This window comes from Panicum virgatum, chromosome 4N (assembly GCF_016808335.1).
Source record: "Panicum virgatum strain AP13 chromosome 4N, P.virgatum_v5, whole genome shotgun sequence".
NCBI lineage: Eukaryota > Viridiplantae > Streptophyta > Magnoliopsida > Poales > Poaceae > Panicum > Panicum virgatum.
In genome coordinates, this window is record NC_053148.1 from 45,193,525 (window position 1) to 45,216,542 (window position 23,018).

The 23,018-nt window shown below is 46.9% G+C and overlaps 4 protein-coding genes across 4 annotated transcripts; all 4 read left to right on the top strand.

Moving 5' to 3' along the window:
- Positions 1–5,527: 5,527 nt before the first annotated feature.
- LOC120671569 (VQ motif-containing protein 22-like) lies at positions 5,528–6,532 on the top strand. Its single transcript, XM_039951943.1, has one exon. It carries the CDS (start codon positions 5,596–5,598, stop codon positions 6,262–6,264), a length of 669 nt encoding a protein of 222 aa, XP_039807877.1. The 5' UTR covers positions 5,528–5,595; the 3' UTR covers positions 6,265–6,532.
- Positions 6,533–7,521: 989 nt separating this feature from the next.
- On the top strand, positions 7,522–9,021 carry LOC120671570 (RING-H2 finger protein ATL74-like). The gene has a single exon (XM_039951944.1). It carries the CDS (start codon positions 8,249–8,251, stop codon positions 8,762–8,764), a length of 516 nt encoding a protein of 171 aa, XP_039807878.1. The 5' UTR covers positions 7,522–8,248; the 3' UTR covers positions 8,765–9,021.
- Positions 9,022–15,118: 6,097 nt separating this feature from the next.
- LOC120671571 (LRR receptor kinase SERK2-like) lies at positions 15,119–18,344 on the top strand. Its single transcript, XM_039951945.1, has 7 exons — positions 15,119–15,430; positions 16,902–17,019; positions 17,136–17,268; positions 17,575–17,646; positions 17,781–17,924; positions 18,008–18,079; positions 18,192–18,344. Exons 1-7 carry the CDS (start codon positions 15,134–15,136, stop codon positions 18,202–18,204), a joined length of 849 nt encoding a protein of 282 aa, XP_039807879.1. The 5' UTR covers positions 15,119–15,133; the 3' UTR covers positions 18,205–18,344.
- On the top strand, positions 18,205–21,315 carry LOC120669452 (receptor-like protein EIX2; the record flags this gene model as incomplete). Its single annotated transcript, XM_039949199.1, has 2 exons — positions 18,205–19,282; positions 20,865–21,315. Coding segments are annotated over 2 exons (1,242 nt in total), but the record flags the coding sequence as incomplete, so codon positions are not given.
- Between the last annotated feature and the right edge of the window lie 1,703 nt (positions 21,316–23,018).

Genomic DNA, 23,018 nt, shown 5'->3' on the forward strand with positions numbered 1-23,018 from the left:
AAAAAATGAGACGGCCCATTAAGGCTCACTTGGTAAACCGGTCTAACCGGCCGATATACCGGTTACACATGCGATTTTAAATTTGAATTTGAATTCAAACCGGCCGATAAACCGGTCAAACCGACCGGTAAACTGGTCTAAACCGTCGGTATACCGGTTCCGGTTGAACTGAGTTTTTTGAATTCAAATTTAAATTTGACCGGTTTCTACCGGTTACCGGTCAAACCAGTCCGGTAAACCGGAACCGGTGCCCGGCGGTTTGGAGTGTCCGGTCGGTAAAAAAAACACTGGGTGGGGGAGCTTCGGGGCGGCGGCGTCGGGGCGAGGGAGGCGAGGGGAAAGAGGCGAGCGAGACGGCAGAGTCGACGAGCCATACACGGCTCTTCTTGGGTGGGGGGCTAAAGCAGGCGAGTCTTCGAGGAAGTTGGGCTGGGCCTCGTTGAGGAGAAATATACTGGGCCTCGTTGGTTTTCTTGGATGAAAAGCGAGTAGGACCTCGGGCACGAAACCGATAGATATCTGGGCTGAGCAATTGTACATTTGTACTGGCTCCCCATCACGGCCATTATACTGTCGGCCTGCTCAGCCACGCGGCCCACGCCCAAGCTCCGCGCTCGTCGAGGGCGACACGCCTTCCGGCCCAATCGACCAGCTCGACCCGCCAGGATTTGTATAGACAGAAGTAGCAGCCGAAACGGAGGCGGCGGCACGCCACCCCGGCTGCGCAAGTGTGCAGTCGCGCGGTGCGCTCCCTCCGATCATGGTGCGCCACCACCGCGAGGTCGCCGCCTCGAGCCGTAGCCGCCGGCGGCGCGGCGGCGGCGGCGGCGGCGGGGGCAGGGCTGAGCGAGATATCGCCCAGCCGGGACCACGTGGTGGCGTTCTGCTCGGTCGTCGTCGGCGCCGTGTGCAGCTGCCGTGGAAGCTGGACGAATGCGTTCCGGGCCGTGCGGCGGCGATCCCTGGGCTGATTAGTCGTCTCAACCTTGGACAACGGTTACCCACATCATGCATGATAATGTTATATAGTAGGAGCTCCATTTACCAGCTGGTGTAATGCAACGCCAATTACTCGGCTCTTTCCTAGCCCCAGCGGGGACGATTTGTGCCGGATTCGGTGCTCGTCTACTACACACCAGTCTTTGTTCAACAGCAGCAGCCGTGGAAGGTTAAGAGCCTTTTGGCATGGTTTCTTAGGAGGCTTAGTAGACAGTTTCACATGAAGCTATGCCAAACGAGTTTTTTTTTTTACACTAGCTTCAAGTTTGAAGCCATCCGTGTATTTCCACTAGCGGGATGAAGTTACCAAAATATGGTTTCACCTAGCTTTACCAGAAAGAAGCTCTTTTACCAACGTTTTTCAAAACAGCTTCAGCTTCACAGAGTGAAATTGCTTCATTAGATAAGCTACTTCACCAACAGTTTTAAAAGAAGCTAAGCTATACCAAACGGAACCTAAAACTAAAACACCCTTAATGGAGCAGTAATGCAATTGTTAGCGTCAACAATCTACGGCGTTGGACGGGCTGATTTAACGCTATAATTTACCCTACCCCTACTCCAATCTACCAATGCCATGCCGATGGCGTCACGGCGACCAGCTGCAGCTCGTTCTTGCCTTCGGCGCCAAGCTGGGAGGCTGTAGAGGGAGCCGATGGATTGACCAGTTCCCTGCTCCCTCGCCACCAATCAAGAGGGTCTAAAGGTCAACTTCTCGGTGGGTCCCCCCGTCCACGGCTTTGTTCAATTCAACGGCGAGCTTTGTCTATCCTTAGCTTCTTGCTTTGTCCTACCGCCGTGAATCAACCAGTGATCTATATGCCATGTGTGGTAATTGGAGTAAAGTATATTACTTTCCTATTGAGGAGAGTAGTAAATTACACTACTAGTGGTAATACTGACATAGAGTAATAACCTCTCCAAACGTACGTGTCGTCTTCGGATAGAGACGTCGTTTTGTCGCTATATATGTGTAATCTTTGTGACTAAGTAAATGTACCTGATGGTACAAAAATGTGGGATTAAGTAAAAAAATGGGACCGAATACTAATTTAATTTAATTTAATTTAATTTTTGTAAATACCTTCTATTAATCAACGACTAGAAAAAATTTCAAGGCAAATGTACCTGAAAGTACCTATTGGTACTTACAATCATTGTAACAAAGCTTGCAAACTAAAACTCAGGGCTGTTTGAACCCCTTGCAAAACTCTTTCTAAGTGACCATGCTACCCTTCATTTAATTCTCTACACCAATCTCCCCTGTGCTTTGTTTCCCGGAAGGCTGGCGGGCAGAGTTGTTGCGCGGTATTTTGGACATTGCTCAATTTTAGCAAGTCTTAGCAACTCTTGGCTGGCTAATGACTAAATATAGTTTTTGGATGTTTAGCAAGATTTCAGCATGACATGTTTAGATTCAAACTTTCGCAACTAAATTTTAGTAAAGGAAATCTCAAACAGGGTCTTAGTATCACGAGGATGAAACATCTCCCGTCTACCCTCCTCTCTTCACATGATAATTTGCTGATACAAAATTTAATATCGATGAAACTTAGCTTCACTGAGATTAGCCTAACTGACAGCGCAGCAGAGAGGCACGCCCAACCAATGCGAGGTGAATGCTGTTTTCAGAAATCAGAGCCTGCGCATATAATCTCGGTGTAGAGCGTGTAGGAGTAGCTAATAAGCCAGAGTCGTTGATCATTCCGTTGTAAGAAATATAATTATTCTAGAGCAAATCATGCGGGAGATGATAACATTCTGAGTTTATTTGATTCACTCCAGCTGAGCTGGTGGTGGTCATCGCTGCCGAGTTTATTTGATTCATCACTCCAGCTGGTGGTGGTCATCGCCGCCGTCGAGGCCGGCCGGCGCCCATGTCTTTTTCCATCGGCCAGGTACGTCGATGTCAGCTTGACTTGTAGCTGGTCAAGCACGGAGGCGTGCTTCTAGTTCTTCTTCAATTCTTCAAGCAGATACTACTATACTAGATGTCGTAGCTTTTGTAGGTGGAGGTGGAACACGCATGGTGCAAGACCCTAGCTAGGCTACTGCAGTCTAGCAATTTACTCCAATTGTTTGGCGTCTTGACAAGAAAAGTCTTTTCTTTGCGGTAGTCGTCTGCGCGTGCTGTGGGTGTGTGCCGTTGTGGATAGAGCGAGGCAGTGGCGGAACACGAGGTAAAATCAAGGGAGGCCCAAATGCCAGTTGGTGGTCAAATGCTAGTCTCATCTTCAGAAATTTTTTAAGGGCAAGCAGGGGCTGGAGCTCAGTTTCACCTCCTCTGCGCATCCGAAGCGAGGGTTCATATTTTGACACAACTTTACACATGAAATAGAATAGATTGTCTCTCCATAATAGATAGATTCTCCTGATAACATTGCAACTCTCCACAATAAATTAGCTTTGCTAGCTGTGGAGGGAGTGGAATGTGTCTACTCCGAAGTACATCTTTGGATTCAGGCCAGCGCGGTCAGATTAGGTTGTTTAAGATCCATGTAAATTTCTCTAATACGTAAGAACTTTGGCTGTTGTCTGTCCGAACCAGAGGTTTCCGTGTTGGCTTATACGGGGGGTGGCCACGTGAATGGTTTGTAAACTTCTTTTCTTCTTCTTAATACAAAAATGTGCGGTTCTCCTGCGTATCCGAGAAAAACTAAAAAGAGTCATGATGTAAAATAGATGACCATGACCTCTCCAGCGATCTAGTCTTCTAGCTATAGTATATACCCCTAATAGTCAGCCGAAGGCATAAGCTCAAGCATAAGTCTAGCAAAAAAAAGGTGATCCATTAACGGAAAAAGTCTAGTTTACACACTCAGATTGTCATAAAAATCTGATTTTCAACCTTAAACTACAAAATCGGATACTAAAGGCCATCTAACTGTTGAAACCAGACAAATTTGACCAATTAGGTGGTTTCAAAAGTGGTTTTTTATTTTGTAAGAATTAAAAATATTTAAATTTAAAATAAAAAATCATAATTAATTCATTTTAGATCAAAAAATATCAAAGGGGCATAAAAAAATTGCTAAAATGTAACATATCTATTGGTATGATACTTTTCAGTTATTCAGATCCATTTTTTTATTTTCATAATATTTGGTTGCTTTAGTTATGTTTATTATTTTTGAAGAACTAGGCTTCAAATAGAGCAATAATAGATAGGTTATATTTTAAAAAAAATTGGTACAAGTTTCATATTTTTTGATTCAAGATGAATTAGATTTGATTTTTAGATCTGATTAGATTTTTTTATTTTTTTCACAAATATAAAACCATCTTGGGAACCACCCAAGGGCCGAATTTGTTTGATTTCGACAGTTGGATGGTCTATGTATCCGATTTTATAGTTAAATATTGAAAATTAGAATTTTGTAATAGTTTGAAGGTGTAATCCGGATTTTTCCCTTCATTAAACGGTGCTACGTGCTAAACATATTATGATACTCGCATTGCTTCTACGATCCTGATCATGTCATCATGGAAAAAAAGGTGATTTCCCTTGTGCACGCTAGCGCTACGTTCTCCATGTCGACGACAACCTTTCAGATCAAAACAAGCATCGTTGCACACATGTCCAGTGCAGGTCAACCGGCAATGGAAAGCCCTACCGTTCTTCTCCTCCGGCACCTACTGTTACGACGACGGATCACCGGGCAGGCTCGAATGAGAACGTTTCAACTCAACGCCACGAGTCGACAGCGTCGATCAGGGAGAGGCAGCACGACGGGTGCACGGCAGCCAGCAAGAGCAGGACGAGAAAAAGATACGAGCCGGGAACGTCGGCGAGCGGGGCAATCTAAACACGATCTTCGAAATGGATCCTGAGCCCGACGTGACATGCCGATCGGTCTCCCCGGCCGCCCGGCCGGTTCCCCTCCAAAAATAACATGTGCTGAATTCGTCGCCGTCGTGGATTCTTCCGTCCACCCACACCCGGCCGTCGTCGAATCGCCGGCGCTTCCGCCTCCATCCACCCCGTTCCCTCTTCTCCTCCGCAGCGCGCTTCCGCCTCCATCCACCCCGTTCCCTCTTCTCCTCCGCAGCTTCCGCCGAAGCTTCCCTGCTGCGAGCTAGTGCTGGGTCACCCAGCCGCCGCCTCGTCTGGCACGGTACGTGTGTGCCAGCCGGAATCCCGCATCCCCATCCGTAATCGGGCCGCATCGCCGTGCGGCCGCGACGTGACCGCTCCGCCGCTCCGAGCCGGGCAGGCAGGCAGGCAGGCGGCCAGCCGGCTGCCAGCGACGGCGACGCGGCGGCCCCGGTAGGCCGCGGCACGCGCGGCCACGTGCCGCTGGTGGGTGGGCCGCCACCTGTTCCGCAGCAGGCGGGGGCGGGCGGGCGGGTCAGCGACGCTTCTTGGAAGGTGGGAAAGCCCCCACGAGGCGCGGCAGCCGTCAGCTCCCCCGACCGCGACGCGGCGGCGGATCCCGGGCGTTAATTCGAAGAGCGCGGTGATCCGGCGGGCGGCGACGTCTGGTTGACCCCTCGCCGGGCCACTATAAATGCCCGTGCCCGCGGCCGTGCCGAACTCCTCTTCCGACACCACACGAGGAGTAGCTCGCCTCGCGCTCCGACCGGCTTCCGGCGGCCATGGCGATGAGCGACACCGGCTCGAGCTTCGCGCCATGGGCCGAGCTCTTCCACCGCGACCCCACCCCGGGCCTGCCCGTCGCCGATGACGCCGTCGCGGCGAGCCCGCCGACCTCGGGCGGGTCCGGCGGGAGCCTGACCAAGGCGGCCCGCCAGCAGCAGCAGCAGCAGCTGGGCGTCGACGGGCCCCGGGTCGGCAAGCCGGCGCGGCGGCGGTCCCGCGCGTCGCGGCGCGCGCCCGTGACGCTGCTCAACACGGACGCGACCAACTTCCGCGCCATGGTGCAGCAGTTCACGGGCATCCCCGCGCCCCCCGCCGGCGCGTTCGGGGCCCCGGTCATCAGCTTCGCCGGCGACTACGGTTTCCCGCCGCCCTCAGGCGTCATGTCCTTCGACCACCTCCACCGGAGCCACCCGCCCCCGGCGGCGCCGCTCCAGGACCAGCTGATCCGCACGCAGCCGCAGTACACCGGCGGGGCCTTCGGCTACAGCAACAGCAGCCTCCTGCACGGCGGCGGCGGCGACATGTTCGCCTCCTCCCACGGGCTCGCGTCGGCGGCCGAGGACCGGATGCTCCTGCAGAGCATCCAGCAGGCGACGACGGCCCACCACCACATGCCGCCGCCGGCGTCCGCCGCTAACGCCACCGCTAATGGCTTCTTCGCCTGAGCAAGCAAACCGATCGAGATGCCGGAGAGCTGAAGTGAAGGATTAACATGAAAAAAAGTTCAGTCAGGATCGATCAAATTGTGATGCTTAGTTTCCTCTTGGCATGTGATGCTTAGTTTCCTTTTCCTCCTCCGCTTGTTCAATTAGTTCATGCAGAAGCTCGGTTTGTCGGCCGCGGAGGTTGTAAATATCTTGTTAATTTTGATGACCTGTACTCAGTCTTGGTCACTCTCATGGTGATTAGTTCTCATCCAAGATTTATCCTGTTCCTGTTCCTGAATCCTGATTGCCTTGGGGTTGCCCGGTGTTGGAAGCAAAGGTCTGTGGCGTGGCGGTGGCGGGCTGCCCGCCGGCCGGCGGGGCCAGGTGGGCGGCGGCCACGGCGATCACATCACATGTTGTTCTCGCCGGTTAAATGCGCCGCCGCGCCGCAGCCTCGTCGTGGTGCCCGGTGGGGCCCGGCGTGAGTGGAGGTGCATGCACCTGGCCGGCGTGACGTGTCCGTGACCGCGGCGAGGTCAAGGTCAGCGATGTCATGCTGAGGCCTGAGAGCTTGAGCTTGCACACCACTAGCAGTCTAGCAGTTCTAGCTGGATTCTGCAGGGTCTCAAGTCTGAGCTCTGTGATACGAGCACGGTCGGTTCAGGGTCTCAAGATCTTGATCATCTAGCAGTAGGGTTAGCACTTGGGGGTATTTCAGAAGCACAAAAGATTTGGCCATGTTGCACTTGATCCACTGCCGTAACAAGCATTGAACTGTGACAGGCATTTTATTATCCAAAAAAAAACTGTGACAGGCATTCTTGATGGTTTCTGAATCTCTGGCGAGCGAATGTAAATCGGAAACGGATCGGAATCTGAACCCATTCGTAACTGATCGTGCATCCTCGGTCCTACAACATTTGGTTCGTTGCGTATTGTTTGCTGATACCGTGAGGACACGTCGGCGCAAAAAAAAAAGTTGGTGCTATTTTTCACGTCGCTAGCCATCTGAAATTCTGGTTCATGCGTTTCAAAAAAAAATATTTCTGGTTCATGGACATGTCCTGAGAAAAAGAAAAAGCGTGTGGTTTTCGAGTGTTTGCAGTGGATGAAGCAGCACAACTCCAGGCCGGCAGGCCCGTTACATGTTTGGGCATCAGGTTGAGAATGCTCCATGGTTTCGGGCCTGCCCATGGTATTTGGTGTTGGGTGCAGGGTGAAGATATGGAGCTGCTGAATGATGGCTAAAGCCTACCTAGATCTTTTATATTTTTTTTTGCCGGTGCCCGTTTTGGGTCCCTACTCCCGAGCACTGGGTTCATGTTGCTTTCCTGCTTTTCATCCTCTCCCTGTTCCGTTTCCCTGTGGCCTGGCACCATTAATTATCTTCAGACGTTTTCCAGTTCTGCATATGTTCTGCTCAACTTGAAGGAATTGTTCTCACGGCTGCGTCGATCATCTGCTGATCTCGTTATCAGCCAATTCTCCTCTTTGCCAGGGAATAGAAAGAACAGATTCCTGCCCTGCAAGCTGCTCTGTTGCTCGAATTCTCCTCCCTTCCTTACTTCTGACTACACGACTCAAATTGCCTGTACAACATGCACATCACAAGTTCAGTCCTTGCTGAATTTCTTTATCTGCATTCAGGTCTTCATTTTCCGGTACAGCAGAGTAGTGTACAAGTATATAGAGTACACTCACTGCTAGTGAGTTCCTGTAGTGAAAGACACTCCACTGGTCCTGATCACGACTGATGAGAGGAGCTAGCACTCATGGTCTCATCTCATGCTTTTATCTGCTTTGGTCAGTGCCCTTCAAGGCTTCATCACTTGGCTGAGGCCTGAGGGCGCTTTCTGTCCATGCCCATGCCGTCCCGTCCTCCGATGCTGTGGCCGCTCCACTCCCCTTGTCCGCTTCTCTTTTGCAGCTTCTCACCGCCGCCGCCGCCGCCGGCCGGTCTCACCAGTGACCGCCTCCGGCCTTGATTTCTTTCGTCCCATCCATGGGCACGCCGCTACGGATGCCCCACATGTCCACCTGTAGCAACGTCGCGCCCGCTCCCGCGCCCGAGGCGCCGCGCGCGCCGCCGTCGTCGCCGCTGGACTACGACGTGGTGGTGATCCTGGCGGCGATGCTGTGCGCGCTGGTGTGCGCGCTGGGGCTCAACTCGATGCTCCAGTGCGTGGTGCGGTGCACCCGCCGCGCCGTGGCCGACCCCGTCGGCTGGGTCGCGCACCGCCGCGCCAGCGCCGGGCTCAAGCGCGAGGACGTCGTCGCGCTGCCCGTGGTCACCTACTCCGCCTCGCCGCCGGCGGCCGCGGCGGCGGGGTGCGCCATCTGCCTGTCGGACTTCGCCGACGGGGAGAGGATGCGGGTGCTCCCCGTGTGCGGGCACCGGTTCCACGTCGTGTGCATCGACAGGTGGCTCGCCTCGCACGGCTCCTGCCCGACGTGCCGGCGCCGCCTCTCCGAGTCCGGCGGTGGCCACCGCCACCTGCAAGTTTTGACGGCTGTTTAACCGATCAATCGGATAGCTATACTGTTTTCCTTTTTTTTTGTTCTCGAGATCATTGCTTCCGGCATAGTATGTGTGTATGTAACGTAAAGATCTTAGATCCTGAGCTTGACGGTGGCATGCTCATCGCCTCATCCGGTATAGCTTGTTTGATGTGGTTCACTTTGCCATCCTGCATGTACGTGTACACCTTACCACCATGAGTTATGAGATGTTTATTGCTCCTTTATTACTGAATTATTGTGACAAGATCACATATGGAACTCTTATCATATGAGCCAACAGATAAGATTAAAAAAACATTCTAGTCATCGGTTCAAGTTCAACAACCAGTTCATTTCTGATGCTAGCAGAGTGTTTAGCTTTTGTGATCAAACCTCAAGGCCGACATACTTGCCATGTACTCCTTTCCCCCTGTTTCCAGCGTGTCATTTTCAACAGTCACCAATTTGCTTAGGCGCAAAACTAAATATGAAAATTTTGTGATAGTCTGAAACTATATTTAATTACATCATTTTGAACTCAAAAATTTCAAATGTTGACCGACGCAGCGCAACTCGTTTTGTGATGCATATATACTAGCTCCATTGCTGGGCTCCGGCCTTAGAGAAGCTGGAAGCCCAAAATGATTTCTTTTCCTAATTCCTAGTATACCAACAGTGTACGGATATAGTTATCCTTTTTTTTAATAAAAAAAAAGCAGATAAGGCCAGTCCCAACCCTCCAACTCAGCTAGTTTCCATAGCATTAAATATGGTGCCACATAAGCAAAAAACTGAGTTGGCAGGTGAGTTAATGAGGAGAGAAGAAAAAATATGAAGAAACCGGGTCTCATACAAATAACCATGTCTACGCGAAAACCAAGACAAAAGAAGAGGTGATTGGAGGGAGAAAAGAGAGAAAAGAAATATGATTGGATAGCAATTTATTTTAAAGAAACCATCCATTGAGGATGTAGTTTCTATGAGTAGTATCTATATGACATGACAAGTATAAAAACTACTAGTAGTGTTTTGGGTTGGGATTACCCTAAGTTGTCTTTGTGCATCTGTGTGGTCTTGTAATAAAATAAAAAACGTTGGACCAAGAGGCAAGAGACGGCACAAGAAAGGAGTGCAAATTTGGAGGCTATTCCCGGGGTTATCTTGGGATCAGGGCCGGCTTAAGGGGGAGGGCAGCCGGGGTGACGGCCCCGGGGCTCACGGAGAAGGGGTCCAACATCTAGTATGTCGTAGGTAATAGTATTTAGCATAATTTGGGTATACGAGCAGCTAGACACGTAGTCAGGAACGTAGATCTTCCGGTAAATATTTGGAGTTACATTTGTAACTGACAATCAAACTATCACAGATAATGGAATAATTTTTTATTGCTGGAACAATTTGTTCCGGCAATAAAAAATTATTTCATTTTAAAAAATATTCTAATTTTTTTATATTTACCGCAAACTGATAGATTAGGCTAACCTAACTTCTTACTTGGGGCCTATCTAAGAAGAAATTAGTCATCATGCCTAACATCCATTCGGGGTCCGAGTAGCGCTCGGTCTTCCAGACTTCCACACCGCAATCGCGACTCGGGGTTTGACGTTTCGTTTTCATCTGCATTCGTTCGGAACCAACGCCGGGTGTTCTCCTTCTTTAGATGACCAGACATCGACACCGGAGACCGGAGTCGATGCACTCACGCACACGCACACGCAGCCCGGCTGGCGCGGCGGCAGTGTAGTCCGCGCGAGCATCTGCTACCTTGATGCTAGCACTAGCGCTTTAGCAGGATGCAGTTAATTCTAATTTTATGATTGTGTCATTTTAGATTGTACTATTGACATGAATTACATATGAAAATTAGTTAGCCTAAAGAACCCATAGTGTCTAGTTCGCCCTGGGCCCTTCACAGCTATTATGAGCCGGCCCTGCTTGGGATGGGGCGTGAACGCGATGGTCCTCCACTAATGAGCCACTTGATGGCCGGGCGGGAATGGGATGTGATGAGGAAGGCGACGCGACGCCGCCGGTAGGTGTCACGGCTCGCCGCTGCGGGCGTTGCCCTACCGGAGAGTCGGAGAGAGGATGGGGAATAAAGGAAGGATACCATCATCTTCATCATCAGGATTGGAATACCTTTCCGGAGATATTGATGCCCGGTCATGTCTCGGAGCTGTGGCAAGTGCAGGGTGCCCCAGATGAGGACAAGGTAGGATTCACGTCTGAGATATTGATGCTAGTCACGGTCTCTTCTTATTATCACGCAAATATTAGACTAACCTGTAGTGCATATGTTTGCTTCTTAAATCACAATCAATAGTCAATGTTGGGAAAGTAATGGCAATATTTACCAATATTTACTTTAAATTGTATAGATCTTTGTATTCCAACCGAAATCCCTTTTGGACCTATCCCATGCATTCATCACAGAATGCATTTGAGCTACAAAACTACTTAGTTTATCCTTTGCAGTGTGACTATGGTTTTTCATTTTAGCAAGCTTTATAATTATCAATACATTATTAACCACTTTATGATTGATCAATGTGGCTTTCTCAAGCACAACATGGTCTCAATGACTATATGATATGGTCAGCTATTACTATATGTTAATACAATAGTGCACAAGGTAGTTATTCGCCTGTTTAGCTTGTCAAACAAAGGGCACATTTTCACGGTAACAATGACTAGAAAAAAAATATTTTTCTTGTTCATTTATCGTTTGCCTTAGGTTGGCTTCACCACTTTGAGTTTGTGTCCTGCATTTTTTTCTACTCTATTCTTTCAAAATTATATAGGTCGTTTTAGCTTTTTAGATATAGTTTTTATTACGAATCTACACATAGTTTATATCTGCGTGCATAGCAGAAATTATGTACTAGAAAGACCATAATATAGGGAGTTGCTTACTGATCAGCTCTCCATCAACTCTCAACGATTCCTCCACAACGGAAGCACCAGGTCAAAAATCCGCATTGCCTCATCTGAATTCGCTATATTGGTTCCACATCAACCTAATATATAATCTTCTTCAAGGAGCATGAAACTTTTTTTTTATCTTCATCATCAGAGTATTTGATCCTTACCAAAATGTTGCTGCCGTCCCTATTAGCACTGCGACATACACCCAATTCGGCCGTCTGGCCGCCAATAAGTTGAGGAGAAGCTAGCTTGCACCCAAAGTTTTTCTGGTTCGGCAACAGTGAACCCAAACTAACACGTCTTCAAGTCATCATTCGTTACTTCTTCACGAGCAACATTATATGTACAATTTGAACACCAAAACACGTTAATATCAAAAGTTCTTCAATATAAATTAATCAAAAAAATTGGAAACTACAACTTTAGTGTAGATCAAATTTTAAAATTCATAACGCTTTCACAATTAGTTTGCACAAATGCTTACATATGTTTTGTTTTACCCACATTTTGGACACAAAAATATCTTCAAGTTAAAAAAATATTCAATACAAAAGTTGTTCAGAATTTCAAATATACAGCTTCTTTATATAGTACAATTTGAAAATCAAGGCACTTCTACAAAAATGCTTAAAATATCAAAATCTAAAACTTAGCTACACAACAAAATTGTAAATTCAAAATGTTTCCATAATTCGTTCAGCATACGATCCTATTTTGCTAAAAAAATATAATATCTTACCACCTTTTATGGATTCTCGTACTACCTCCACAGTAACACGACATATTTTAGTATAACCACTACTTTCTTAGAAATACCATCACGTCTATTAATTGCCACATAATTAAAAGTCCAAATCTCCTTATTTTGCAAATACTTTAAGCTTCTGGCTAATTATGCTCTGTCCTCTCTAATAAATAATTTTACCCCTCCTTTACCATAATAAATATAGCAAAAAAAATCATAAACACATTTCAATATATAAAAAATATACTACTTAAATGATAGCGTCATGATAATAGAATATTAAAAATATATACCAAGGGTAACAACTGGCTGCAAACCATGACATCTATGCAAAAATAATGAAGCAATAAATTTGTCTTACCTACATTGTTTTTAATAAATATATATACCTAAATACCGTAATTATTATATACACGCACGGGAAGAGGCCCAGCCCAACTACCAACGAACTGACTTTTGCTGCAAATTTTGCTAGATGCCGTCCTCGCCTCCGCGCTCTTCTGGGCTCGAGATGGAAGAAAAGAAGGCACCAAAACAATATGGGCTTGGAGGCCTAAAAGGGGGCGGTAGGGCCACAGAATATGGGGCCCCTCCAACCTGCACTCAGCAGCAGCAAGCGCCAGCCCATCCAAAATACGCTCGGCCTACGTTTTCCACAGCCCAGCAGAGCACCACGCCAAATTCACGGAAGCCCATAGCTGTTACTCTTCTGCAGCCTGCCTGCAGCGCTGTGCCCGTGGCCCGGTGCTTTGTTTGCTGAAGGCTGAAGCAACGATGCAACATGAACATGATACCTGACAGTCTGAACTTTCCGTGAGAGCTTTCAAGTTCAACTCCTTCAACTCCATCTCGGGAAGGGGAAAAAAAAAAACAGAAAGCGGTGAGCCGAGGCTCTGAAAGGCAGAAACTAGTAGGGATGACAACGAGTACTCGAAATTTAATAGATTTTTACTCTATTAATGTACGGGTTTGAGTCAATTTTTAGATCCGTGGATTTATTAATAGACATACAATCCTCTCCGTTGGATTTATGAGTATGAGTTTGTTCCTACAATATCCGAACCTGTAAACTCGTGGATTTTTTAAACTAGATCCAATCTAGTGCAATTATCATTTTATTTTATAAATTTATATCCCTTCTCCTTCCCTTTTTATTTTGATGAATCCTAAATATTTTGGTGGCGGGTAGGATGTTTTTGCTTTACAGTTATAGTGTTTGTATCCTGTAGGCCATAATTTTGATGCTTAATATGCTAAACTTGTCAGTTGATTTGATAAACTTATCAGCGTACCAATGATTGGCTTTCCCGACTAATTTACTAATGATGCAGCCTTCTTTCCCTTTGAGGGTCACTTCTCTCCCTCGTGTCCGTAGGATTGGTGTTTGATCTCTAATCTCATACTCCCTCCGTCCTACAAAAAAACGGTTCGTTAGCCTTCAAATTTTATCTCACATAGACTGTTTATTTATATTGTAGTAAAGTCTATCTAATTAAAGTGATATCAAATACTAAGAAATAATTGCGTAGGGAAAGCTATGGAGGCAATCAAATGCTTAATCAAGTTTAATTTTCTGGTTCCAATGCATTTGTATTTATTGAAAATCTAGGGAACCAAATAAACAGCGTGGTTTTCAATCACAACTACTACAACTAATTAGAGGTAATATGATCATTTTTCAGTACTAGTAATATATCTGAACTTTTCTATATAAATAGTCTTTGTAGGACCGAAAGAGTAGGCGTCTACAAGTTTTTGCCCGTTTAAGTAGTTGGGCACTTGGTGCATTGGAGTCCTACTACAACATGGTCGAATAGTTCTCTTGTATTGCAGCTAGTTCTAGGCCTATTCGGGTAGTTACAAGAGAGATAAGATACATCCATGCACTATCCCTTACTCTAGATCATTCAATACCTATAAGCAGTCCCGCTGCCCCGGGTCTGACACTGTCCGCACGAGGACATGCTACCAGCAGGACGCGAATAGCGTTTTGGATGATGTACCAGCGTCCGGTACAGCATCCGCTACGGGCTTGTGTCCACCAAATCCAGCGGAATAGCGGGCCTCCGCTACGCTGCACTCGGTCCCACAGTGTGTTCGCCCGCGACTCCACCTGCCGCGCTCGCGCCTCCGCCCGCGTCTCCACCGAGGAGCTCCCCGCCCGCCCGCCGCACTAGCTCCCCGCCCGTGCTGTGAAATGGTTGTGCCTTTTTTAAACACTTACAAATAGACCCCACTCAACTCTCTCCCTCTCACTAACGAGCAGACCCCACTTGTTAGCCTCATTTTCTTCCTCTCAGCGGCCAATCTCTTCTCTCTTCCCTCGCGTGTGCCTTACACGGCTGCGACGGAGCTCGCGATAGCGGCCGACCCCCGCCCACCCCCACCCAAACTTATGTAAGGTCCTTCGTAGCGTCGGGCCCTCCTCCATGGCCGATGCGCGAGATCCGCCGCTGCATCACAAGATGGATGAAATTGATCCGTTTTACATAATTCAAAGACCAAAGTGGATGTTTTGATAGTTCAGTGATGAAATTGAGCCGTGAGTGGTAGTTGAAGGAATATTTTGGCTATTCTGCCGAAAATAAACTACGTGAAAGTAGGTGCTTTTGTAAAAGTAGGTTGGGCTTGCTCGACTTTTTTTCACAGCAAAAGGAGAACCAATAAATCTATTGCCTGTAGCACGTAGGAAGTGGAGAGAGAGAGAGATGGCTTTCAATGCGGGGTCTGGGCGGCAAGGTCCCCGGTTCCGCTTCCGCCCAGCCACCGGTTTACCGGAGAGTGGAGACTGGAGAGTCGCCCGCCACGTTGCGGTGCCACCGTGCCGCTGTGCGCTTGCTGGTGCCCGGGCGGCGCCTCAGGTCAACTGCACAGTCCACCTTCGCCTTCACACGCGCGGCGGCGGAGGAGGTTGGTGATGCGGGAGGCGGGGTGGTCGTGAACCTGCTGCAAATCCCGCAGCGCGTCGTGATTCCTACAGCCGGAAGGCGGGGTGATTCCTACAGCCGGAAGGAGGTGAGTGATGCGCCTCTCTCTCTCTCTCTCTCTCTCTCTCTCTCTCTCTCTCTCTCTCTCTCTCTCTCTCTCTCTCTCTCTCTCTCTCTCTCTCTCTCTCTCGGTGCCTGGGTGTGCGTTCGTGACGCTCCGTAACTAACCACTCTGTAAGTTCAATTCGATAGTGATTAACCCCGTTAGTTCGTTAATTATTTACTCGATATCTTCCCAATTTCTTGCTTCGTGGTTACCAAAATTAGGGCTTTAATATATCGGGAATTGGGAATTCATCGGTTTCATGTCCAGAATCTTGGGATCAACTCAGGGTTAGCTTGGACTTGGAGAACTGAACTACTGCAGGGGTGGCAGTTTCCCTTGTGATGTATGTGCTTGTATCCTGTACTAATAGTTTCAGAAAGCAACAGTCTTCTCGCGTCGCTCGTTGCTTCTCCATTTGAACTTCCTGTTCCTGGCCAAATGGATGCTGCTGTCTGAGTTCAAGACAAAACTGCATTCCAGCACAAGTTTCTGCTATCCTGGAGAAAGGCCCAAAGAACAAGGATATGAAGAAATTCTCCCAATTTAAGTAGCAGCCTGCAGCAATTTGGAAACAAAATAATGATGGTGGTGGGACGAATAACCACCGGCAGATAGACATAGGAGATGATGGGCAGATAGCTGCTAAGCAGGACAAAGGGCATTAAAGGATGATATCATGGTGGAATCATGAAGTAATTACTAGGAAACGAGCAGCTTGGAGATGATGCCGTAATGGCATATGCCACCAATTTGAACCAATGCTGCTACTGAATTAGGGGAACAGGAGAGCAAAGCAGTAGCAAATCTGATAGATGATCCCTTCCTCTGTTCTCTCCCAAATAAGCAGCACGAAACTACAGAAAAGGATGTGAATGATTTGAAGAGAAGAGACGAGCAGAGGAGAGGGAAAATATCACCGCTGAGGCTCATGGCAGCAGCAGATCGAGGGCCAATAGCTGCTCCTCCACCCGTGCAGACGGACTGACGGCCGGCCGCGGCTCGCGCGTGGATGGACGAACGATGCGGAGCAATGCTTATGTATGCTCATATGTGATGTTCCTGGTTTGTGCTAGTGGAATATGGGGAGGAGCCATATTCCAGGGACTATTGGATTTAATTCAAATTATTCGAGATGGCCGACTAGATGGTGTCTTGGATAATTTGGGCTAAATTGGACGGTTCCTAACATAATTCCATGATTTGCTGCTCATATATGGACAATAATTCTAGAAACATTAAGTTGAAACAAGTGCGCTGGGAATGCTTCTACTCTTATCTCTTTCTTCTCTGACACTTTGTACTTCACAACTTGACATACCTGGGCCTTCCATCTTTGTTTACTTTATGCTCCGCACTATACTGATTTATTTGTTAATTGGGTTAGCCAGGGAACATCAAGGTTATAACTTATAACATTATTTGTTTGCTTATTATCTTGTATTCTTGTCACCAGGCAAGTTTTGCAAGGAACTCCTCTGATGCTATAAGAAATAATAGAAGAAAGATGGAGCTGCTCAGCATCATTCTATTTATAGCCTCTATGCTACCATTCTCAGCATCTAATCGTCAAGGTTTACCTACCTGCCTATTATTTATGTACTTCCACCTTTTTTAGATCACTTTCAATGTTACTGCATAATTTGCAAGTTTTTAACAAGTAACAAAGAAATATCTTTTGTTTGTTTAGGTGATGCCTTGTATGATATGAAGCTGAAACTAAATGCTTCTGGCGATCAGCTCTCTGACTGGAACCAAAATCAAGTTAGCCCATGCACTTGGAATTCTGTTATTTGTGACAATAATAACAATGTTGTGCAAGTGTAAGTTGCAGTGATTGATAGATGTTTCTCTTCACTCTTTTTTTAGTTTACTTCTACATAGTTACTATAGATCACCTTCCACTAGGAGTTGGGATTGATTTTCTTTCTTAATTTATTTCGATAAGCTCTAAATGTTTCTGAGATCACTAAGTATGATTCAAGGGGCATTTGCTTGATCATGTAACTTATCAGCTTTGATGCGCTTGCATGTGCTATCTGCAATACGTTGATATTCAAATCATTTAGCTATATTATACTATTATAGGACATACAGTTTCTTCTACCTTACTTGATACCCTCCCGCAGAACATTGGCTTCTAGGGGATTTACTGGAGTTCTGTCACCAAGAATTGGAGAGCTCGAGTACTTGAATGTTCTGTAAGTTAACTGATTATGAAAATTCTGACAAAAAGCCTTTTTTCTGTTTGCTCGAAGTAATGATGGTATTGTTATTATGTCATGCTGACATACAGTCCAGGTTTTGTTAAGTGCTTCAATCAATGATATTGTAGGTCATTGGCTGGTAACAACATCACCGGCGTCATACCAGAGCAGTTTGGCAACCTGTCTCGTCTTACCAGCTTAGATTTGGAAGACAATCTGTTGATTGGGCCAATACCAGCTTCTCTTGGCAGGCTTTCAAAACTTCAGCTTTTGTATGTATTGAATCTTTATTCCTTTGTTTTATGAACATTCAATGACTTCGCATTAATGTTTTCACTCTCTGTTTCCTAACAAGGATACTGAGTCAAAACAATCTCAATGGATCTATTCCTGATACCCTAGCAAACATCTCAAGCTTGACAGACATGTGAGATACTGAGATCTAACATTAAAATTAGTGAATTTTGCTCACAAGAGCCCATACAGACGCATTCTTTCCTTATATTGACTAACCCTTTCTTTTACCTAAACGATGGCAGTCGGCTGGCTTAAAATAAACTCTCTGGTCAATTTCCTCCTCAACTATTTCAAGTTGCACGCTACGCCTCCTCCAACAGGTCTGGCTCGGCCTTCTGCAGGCTGCTGTCGCTGCAGAAACTGGACCTGTCCAATAACAAGCTCACCGGGGAGCTGCCGAACTGCTGGTGGCAGATGCAGGCCTTGCAGTTCATGGACCTGTCCAACAACTACTCAGGTGAGATCCCCAAAGCCCCGGCCGGCCACAACTGCTCCCTTGAGTCGCTCCATCTTGCCAGCAACAGCTTTGTCGGAGGCTTTCCATCAGTCGTTGGGGGGTGCCAGAAGCTTGTCACTCTGGATATTGGTAGCAACAGTTTCTTTGGTGGTATTCCTCTGTGGATTGGGAGCGGTGTTCGGACCCTGAAAATTCTTAGCCTTAGGTCAAACAATTTCACTGGTGAAATTCCATCGGAGTTATCGCAGCTTTCGCAACTTCAGTTGTTAGACTTGTCCAACAATAGCTTGACCGGAGTAATACCAAGGGAGTTTGGCAACTTAACTTCCATGAAGGATTTGAAAATCAAATTCAATCCAGGATCGCTACATGGGTCCAATTATCAGGATAGAATTGATCTTATCTGGAAGGGACATGAGCTGATTTTCGTCAAAGTACTTGAGCTGGTGACAGGCATCGATTTGTCAAGCAATTCACTATCTCGATGCATCCCTGAAGAGCTAACCGATCTCAAAGGTCTTCGATTTCTCAACTTGTCAAGGAATCATCTTTCATGCAGCATTCCTGAGAACATTGGTAGTTTCAGATATCTCGAGTCCCTTGACCTCTCCTTGAATGAACTTTCAGGAGCCATTCCTCAAAGCATGAGCAATTTGCAATCCCTCAATACGTTGAATCTCTCGAACAACCATTTTTCAGGCAAGATACCCACTGGGAATCAACTTCAGACCCTGAATGATGCATCGATTTACAGCAACAATTCTGGACTCTGTGGACCTCCTTTGGACATTCCTTGCACAGATCCCTCTCTTGCATTTGATCAGAAAAATGGTGAAGAATGCCAGGACCAATGGCTGTCCTATTGTGTGATCGCTGGAATTTGAGGAACAAGAGTACTCTATCCTGCTTGTGATGAGTGAATTGTCAACCGTGCGGTGTGATCGTGTGCTTGGTCTTTTGGATTGCAGGTACACGGGCGTCGAGTGTCGACGGGGAGCTGCCGTGGAGGTGCTGTGGCCGATGGACCGTGCGGTGGACGGCGGTGAAGGACAGCCGGGACCGGAGCTCGGACCGGGCGGCAGCTGTGGCGTCCACTCCTGGATCGAGGGCGCAAGTGGCGACGGAAAGCGGGTTTCTTGGTTTGCGCCACAAAACCAAGGAGGCGGACGGCGGTCGAAGACGCCAAGTCGTGGAGGCACGGGTGTCGGTCTCGGGACTGACGGAGGCGACGGGCGTCGACGGCGTCTACGGCCTCGCTGCGGGCGAGGAGGTGACGGGCGTCAGGCGGCGTCTAGGGCCGTCAGAAGGCCGAGGCGGGAACGGCGTCTAGGGCCACGGCGCGGAGGCGGGAATCTCCCCGCGCGTGAGGTTTTGGCGGTTTTCTCAAAACCGGCCACCTATCCGGGTTTCGCGGACCCTCCAAAACCGCGGACTGGATCTTCATCAAGACGGCGGCATCGCGGAGAAGACTTAGTTTCGAAAAAAGAATCTCGGCCGTCGGATGAGATCGTTGTACAGGGGGTGCTGCAGGCCAACCGGTCTGACCGGTCCCTGGCACCGGTCTGACCGGTCCAGCGTACCGGTCTGACCGGTTCCGCGGGTATAAATACCCCTTCACTTGTGTTAGGTCAAGTGCGGCTTTTGTATTGTGTCCGTGAATTCTCTGTTTCCCCAGGCCGCCGCCCCTGTGTTCCTCTTCCTCAGTTCATCTTTTTAGGGTAGATTTGAATGTTGTTTGTGTGAGAACCCTTGTTGATTTGATTGGGAAAGGAGGCACTAACCTCCTCGTGCCCTCTGGGCGGTTTGAATCAATCCATCTCCTTGTTTTGTGCCTTGTTTGATGAAATTTCGATTTCGTTTTTGGTGCACTTGATTGCGAGGAGTCCATGAGTTCTTTGCTGTGATTCCCGTGCTTCTAACTCTGTCCTAAACCCTCTGGAATCACTGGCGTGTTCGAATTCTATTTCTTGAGTTCTTGAGAAAACCCCAATCCCTTTTGATCTCCCCCATAATTCTCATGATTCGTTGATCTTTAGGACGAGATCTTTTGGGAATATGTTCACGGGGTAGGGGCGAAGCAATCCCCCATGTTTCATCGGTTTTCGTGGTCGTTTGGTCGAGATTCACCGTTTGAATCTAAGTTTTCGGAGGTTTTCTGGGTGCCACCGGTCAGATCGGTAGGCAAGACCGGTCAGACCGGTCCAGCGCACCGGTCAGACCGGTCCAGGCTGATCTGTTCTGTAGTTTTCCCGAGTCGCTTCCGTTTTGCTTCGTGGTTTCGCTCGCTCGTTCGAGGCCTTTTGTGTTGGTTTAGCTTTTCCATAGCTATTCCAAATTTTGGCCAGAACGCTCGAGGGCTTGGGTGATTTTTCGGGATATAGGCCGACGGTTTGAATTTCGGAAGAAATTTTGATCGGCTCCCATTCACCCCCCTCTGGTCGCCGGCTTCGGTCCTTCAGAATTGTTTTTGGATTTTGGATATGGTATGGGATATTCTTTTTCATTCCAAAGTTGAGGTATTGTGTTTTCTTATATGTTGATCGCTTGGAGTACAGGGTTATGCAAAAGCTACAACCTATCAATCGATTTCTTTCAAAAGAAAATAGTGGTGAATTTCTGTAGCTACGTGTGTCTACAAGTGATACAGGCTGAAGAATGAAAGTATCTACAAGTGTGCTTCTATTTGTGGTACAGGATTGAAGAATGAAAGTATCTACAAGCTTTGCAAGCCATTCTCTTCTCTGATGTATGGCAGAAGATGCTGCCTTTGTATACTAGAGAAGCCTAAAAGGATTCTAGGCAATTCCTATGGAGCAATTGCAATAAAACGCTATGCTCCTTTCTGATATGTTTATAGCAGAAAAGAACTGGTCCTTTTCATTTTTAATGTACTGTTCATTTCGTAGATATGTTCTGAAAAGAACACGTACATGAAACTATTTCAGAAGGCGGCGTACCCTTCATCCATTCAGGAAAATATAGGCTTTGAGCTGCACTTCCATTCATGTATAAAAAATCAGAGAAAACTCGTCATGCACAGCCAGAAAAGGGCGAAGAAAGGAAGTGACTGAAAAAGTAGCTTCCCTAAAACTTGTTGCTTTTCTACTATCTATATTACAGTTACATATTTAGGCCTTCACGGCAAAAAGAGCACTAAGGAATTAAGTAAGACAATAAAGTAAAACACCTAAGTTGACTACAGACTAATTTTCACAATCGACGATCCTCTGCTTGGCTACCTGCTAGTTGCTAATGCTAATGTGCTACTAGTACTACTAATTTGGACGGAGAGCCATAAACAAATCTGCCGTGCTCCTCTGCTTCTGTTGCAGCTCTGCAGGAGTGGCTGGCCGTTCGTGTGAGCTGCTAGCGCCGTGTTTGGTTAGGGGTGAAAAAAATTTCATGAAATTTTTTTGCTTTTTTGACCACTAATTAGATATATTAAATGAAGTCTAATTATAAAACAATTTCTATAATTATAGTACTGTAGCATGTATTGTAGCTAATAAGATCTTTAACCGTATGATTAGGAAATGATTAGGGACGGTTACTGTAGCATCACTGTCGTCAATCATGATGATTTAGTTCATTAAATTCGTCTCGAAAAGTTACACTAATCCTTAAAAAAATTTTACAAATAAACTTTATTTAATACTCCATACAAATATTTATTTTTTTATATAATTTTAATGTGACCTCTAACCAAACCCGCCCTAGATCTACACGCCACCACCCACCTGCTTCCTCGATTCGCTCGCGCCGCCGCAGCCTGCCCGCTTGGTGGCTTGGTGCTTGCGCGAGCATCGCTAAGCTTAAGTTTTGGTGTTAATGGTGAGCAAGAGAAGATGAGAAGAGTCGGGATCGTGCATTAGAGCAGGTACAATAATGAACTTATAGCCAAACTAGTCAGCAATTTTGATAACGTGAAGGAGAGAAGGGAGGAGAGAGAAGAGAGTTTAACTCTAAGTTAAACACCAAACTGGACACGGATGCATAGGCAATAGTGGATCCCAATAGAAATCTTTGTGAGGAGAAGAGGAAAGAGAATGAAATCATATAATAATAAAAAAATATTTAGAGCCAAATAAAAGTCTAATTATTGTATAGTTTGGCTCTTGTTTCTTAGATATAAACCAAGCACTTGCTCTGTTATTAGTCATGTCCTTAGGAGAAGGCGAGCAACGACGCAGGCCGATTGAGTGGACGCGCAGCTACTGGGATGCGAACGCGGGCCTTCTTTGATGGAGTGATGGGCCACAAGTAGTGCCAATTCATAAAAGGAAAAAAATTCTTTTTTTTCCTCCCTCAACTTTGAGCCGAATCTGCTTTTTCTTCCTGATCACAAAACCATTCATCCAGCCTCCTCAGACTCACAAAACCGTTTACATAATCTCCCTGAGCGGTTTGAGGGTGAGGTGGCAGTGGTTTTTCTATTTTTTATTTTGACTAAATCTTTAAAAAAATCACAGTAAATCACAAAAAATCATAAAAGAGAAAATCCAATTTTTTTGAACTCCACATAAGAGATCTACGCATTGAACATATGAAGTATAAAGGGGATTTAGTCAAAAAAAAATAAAGGGAATTTAGGCCACGGACAACTGGTCACTAG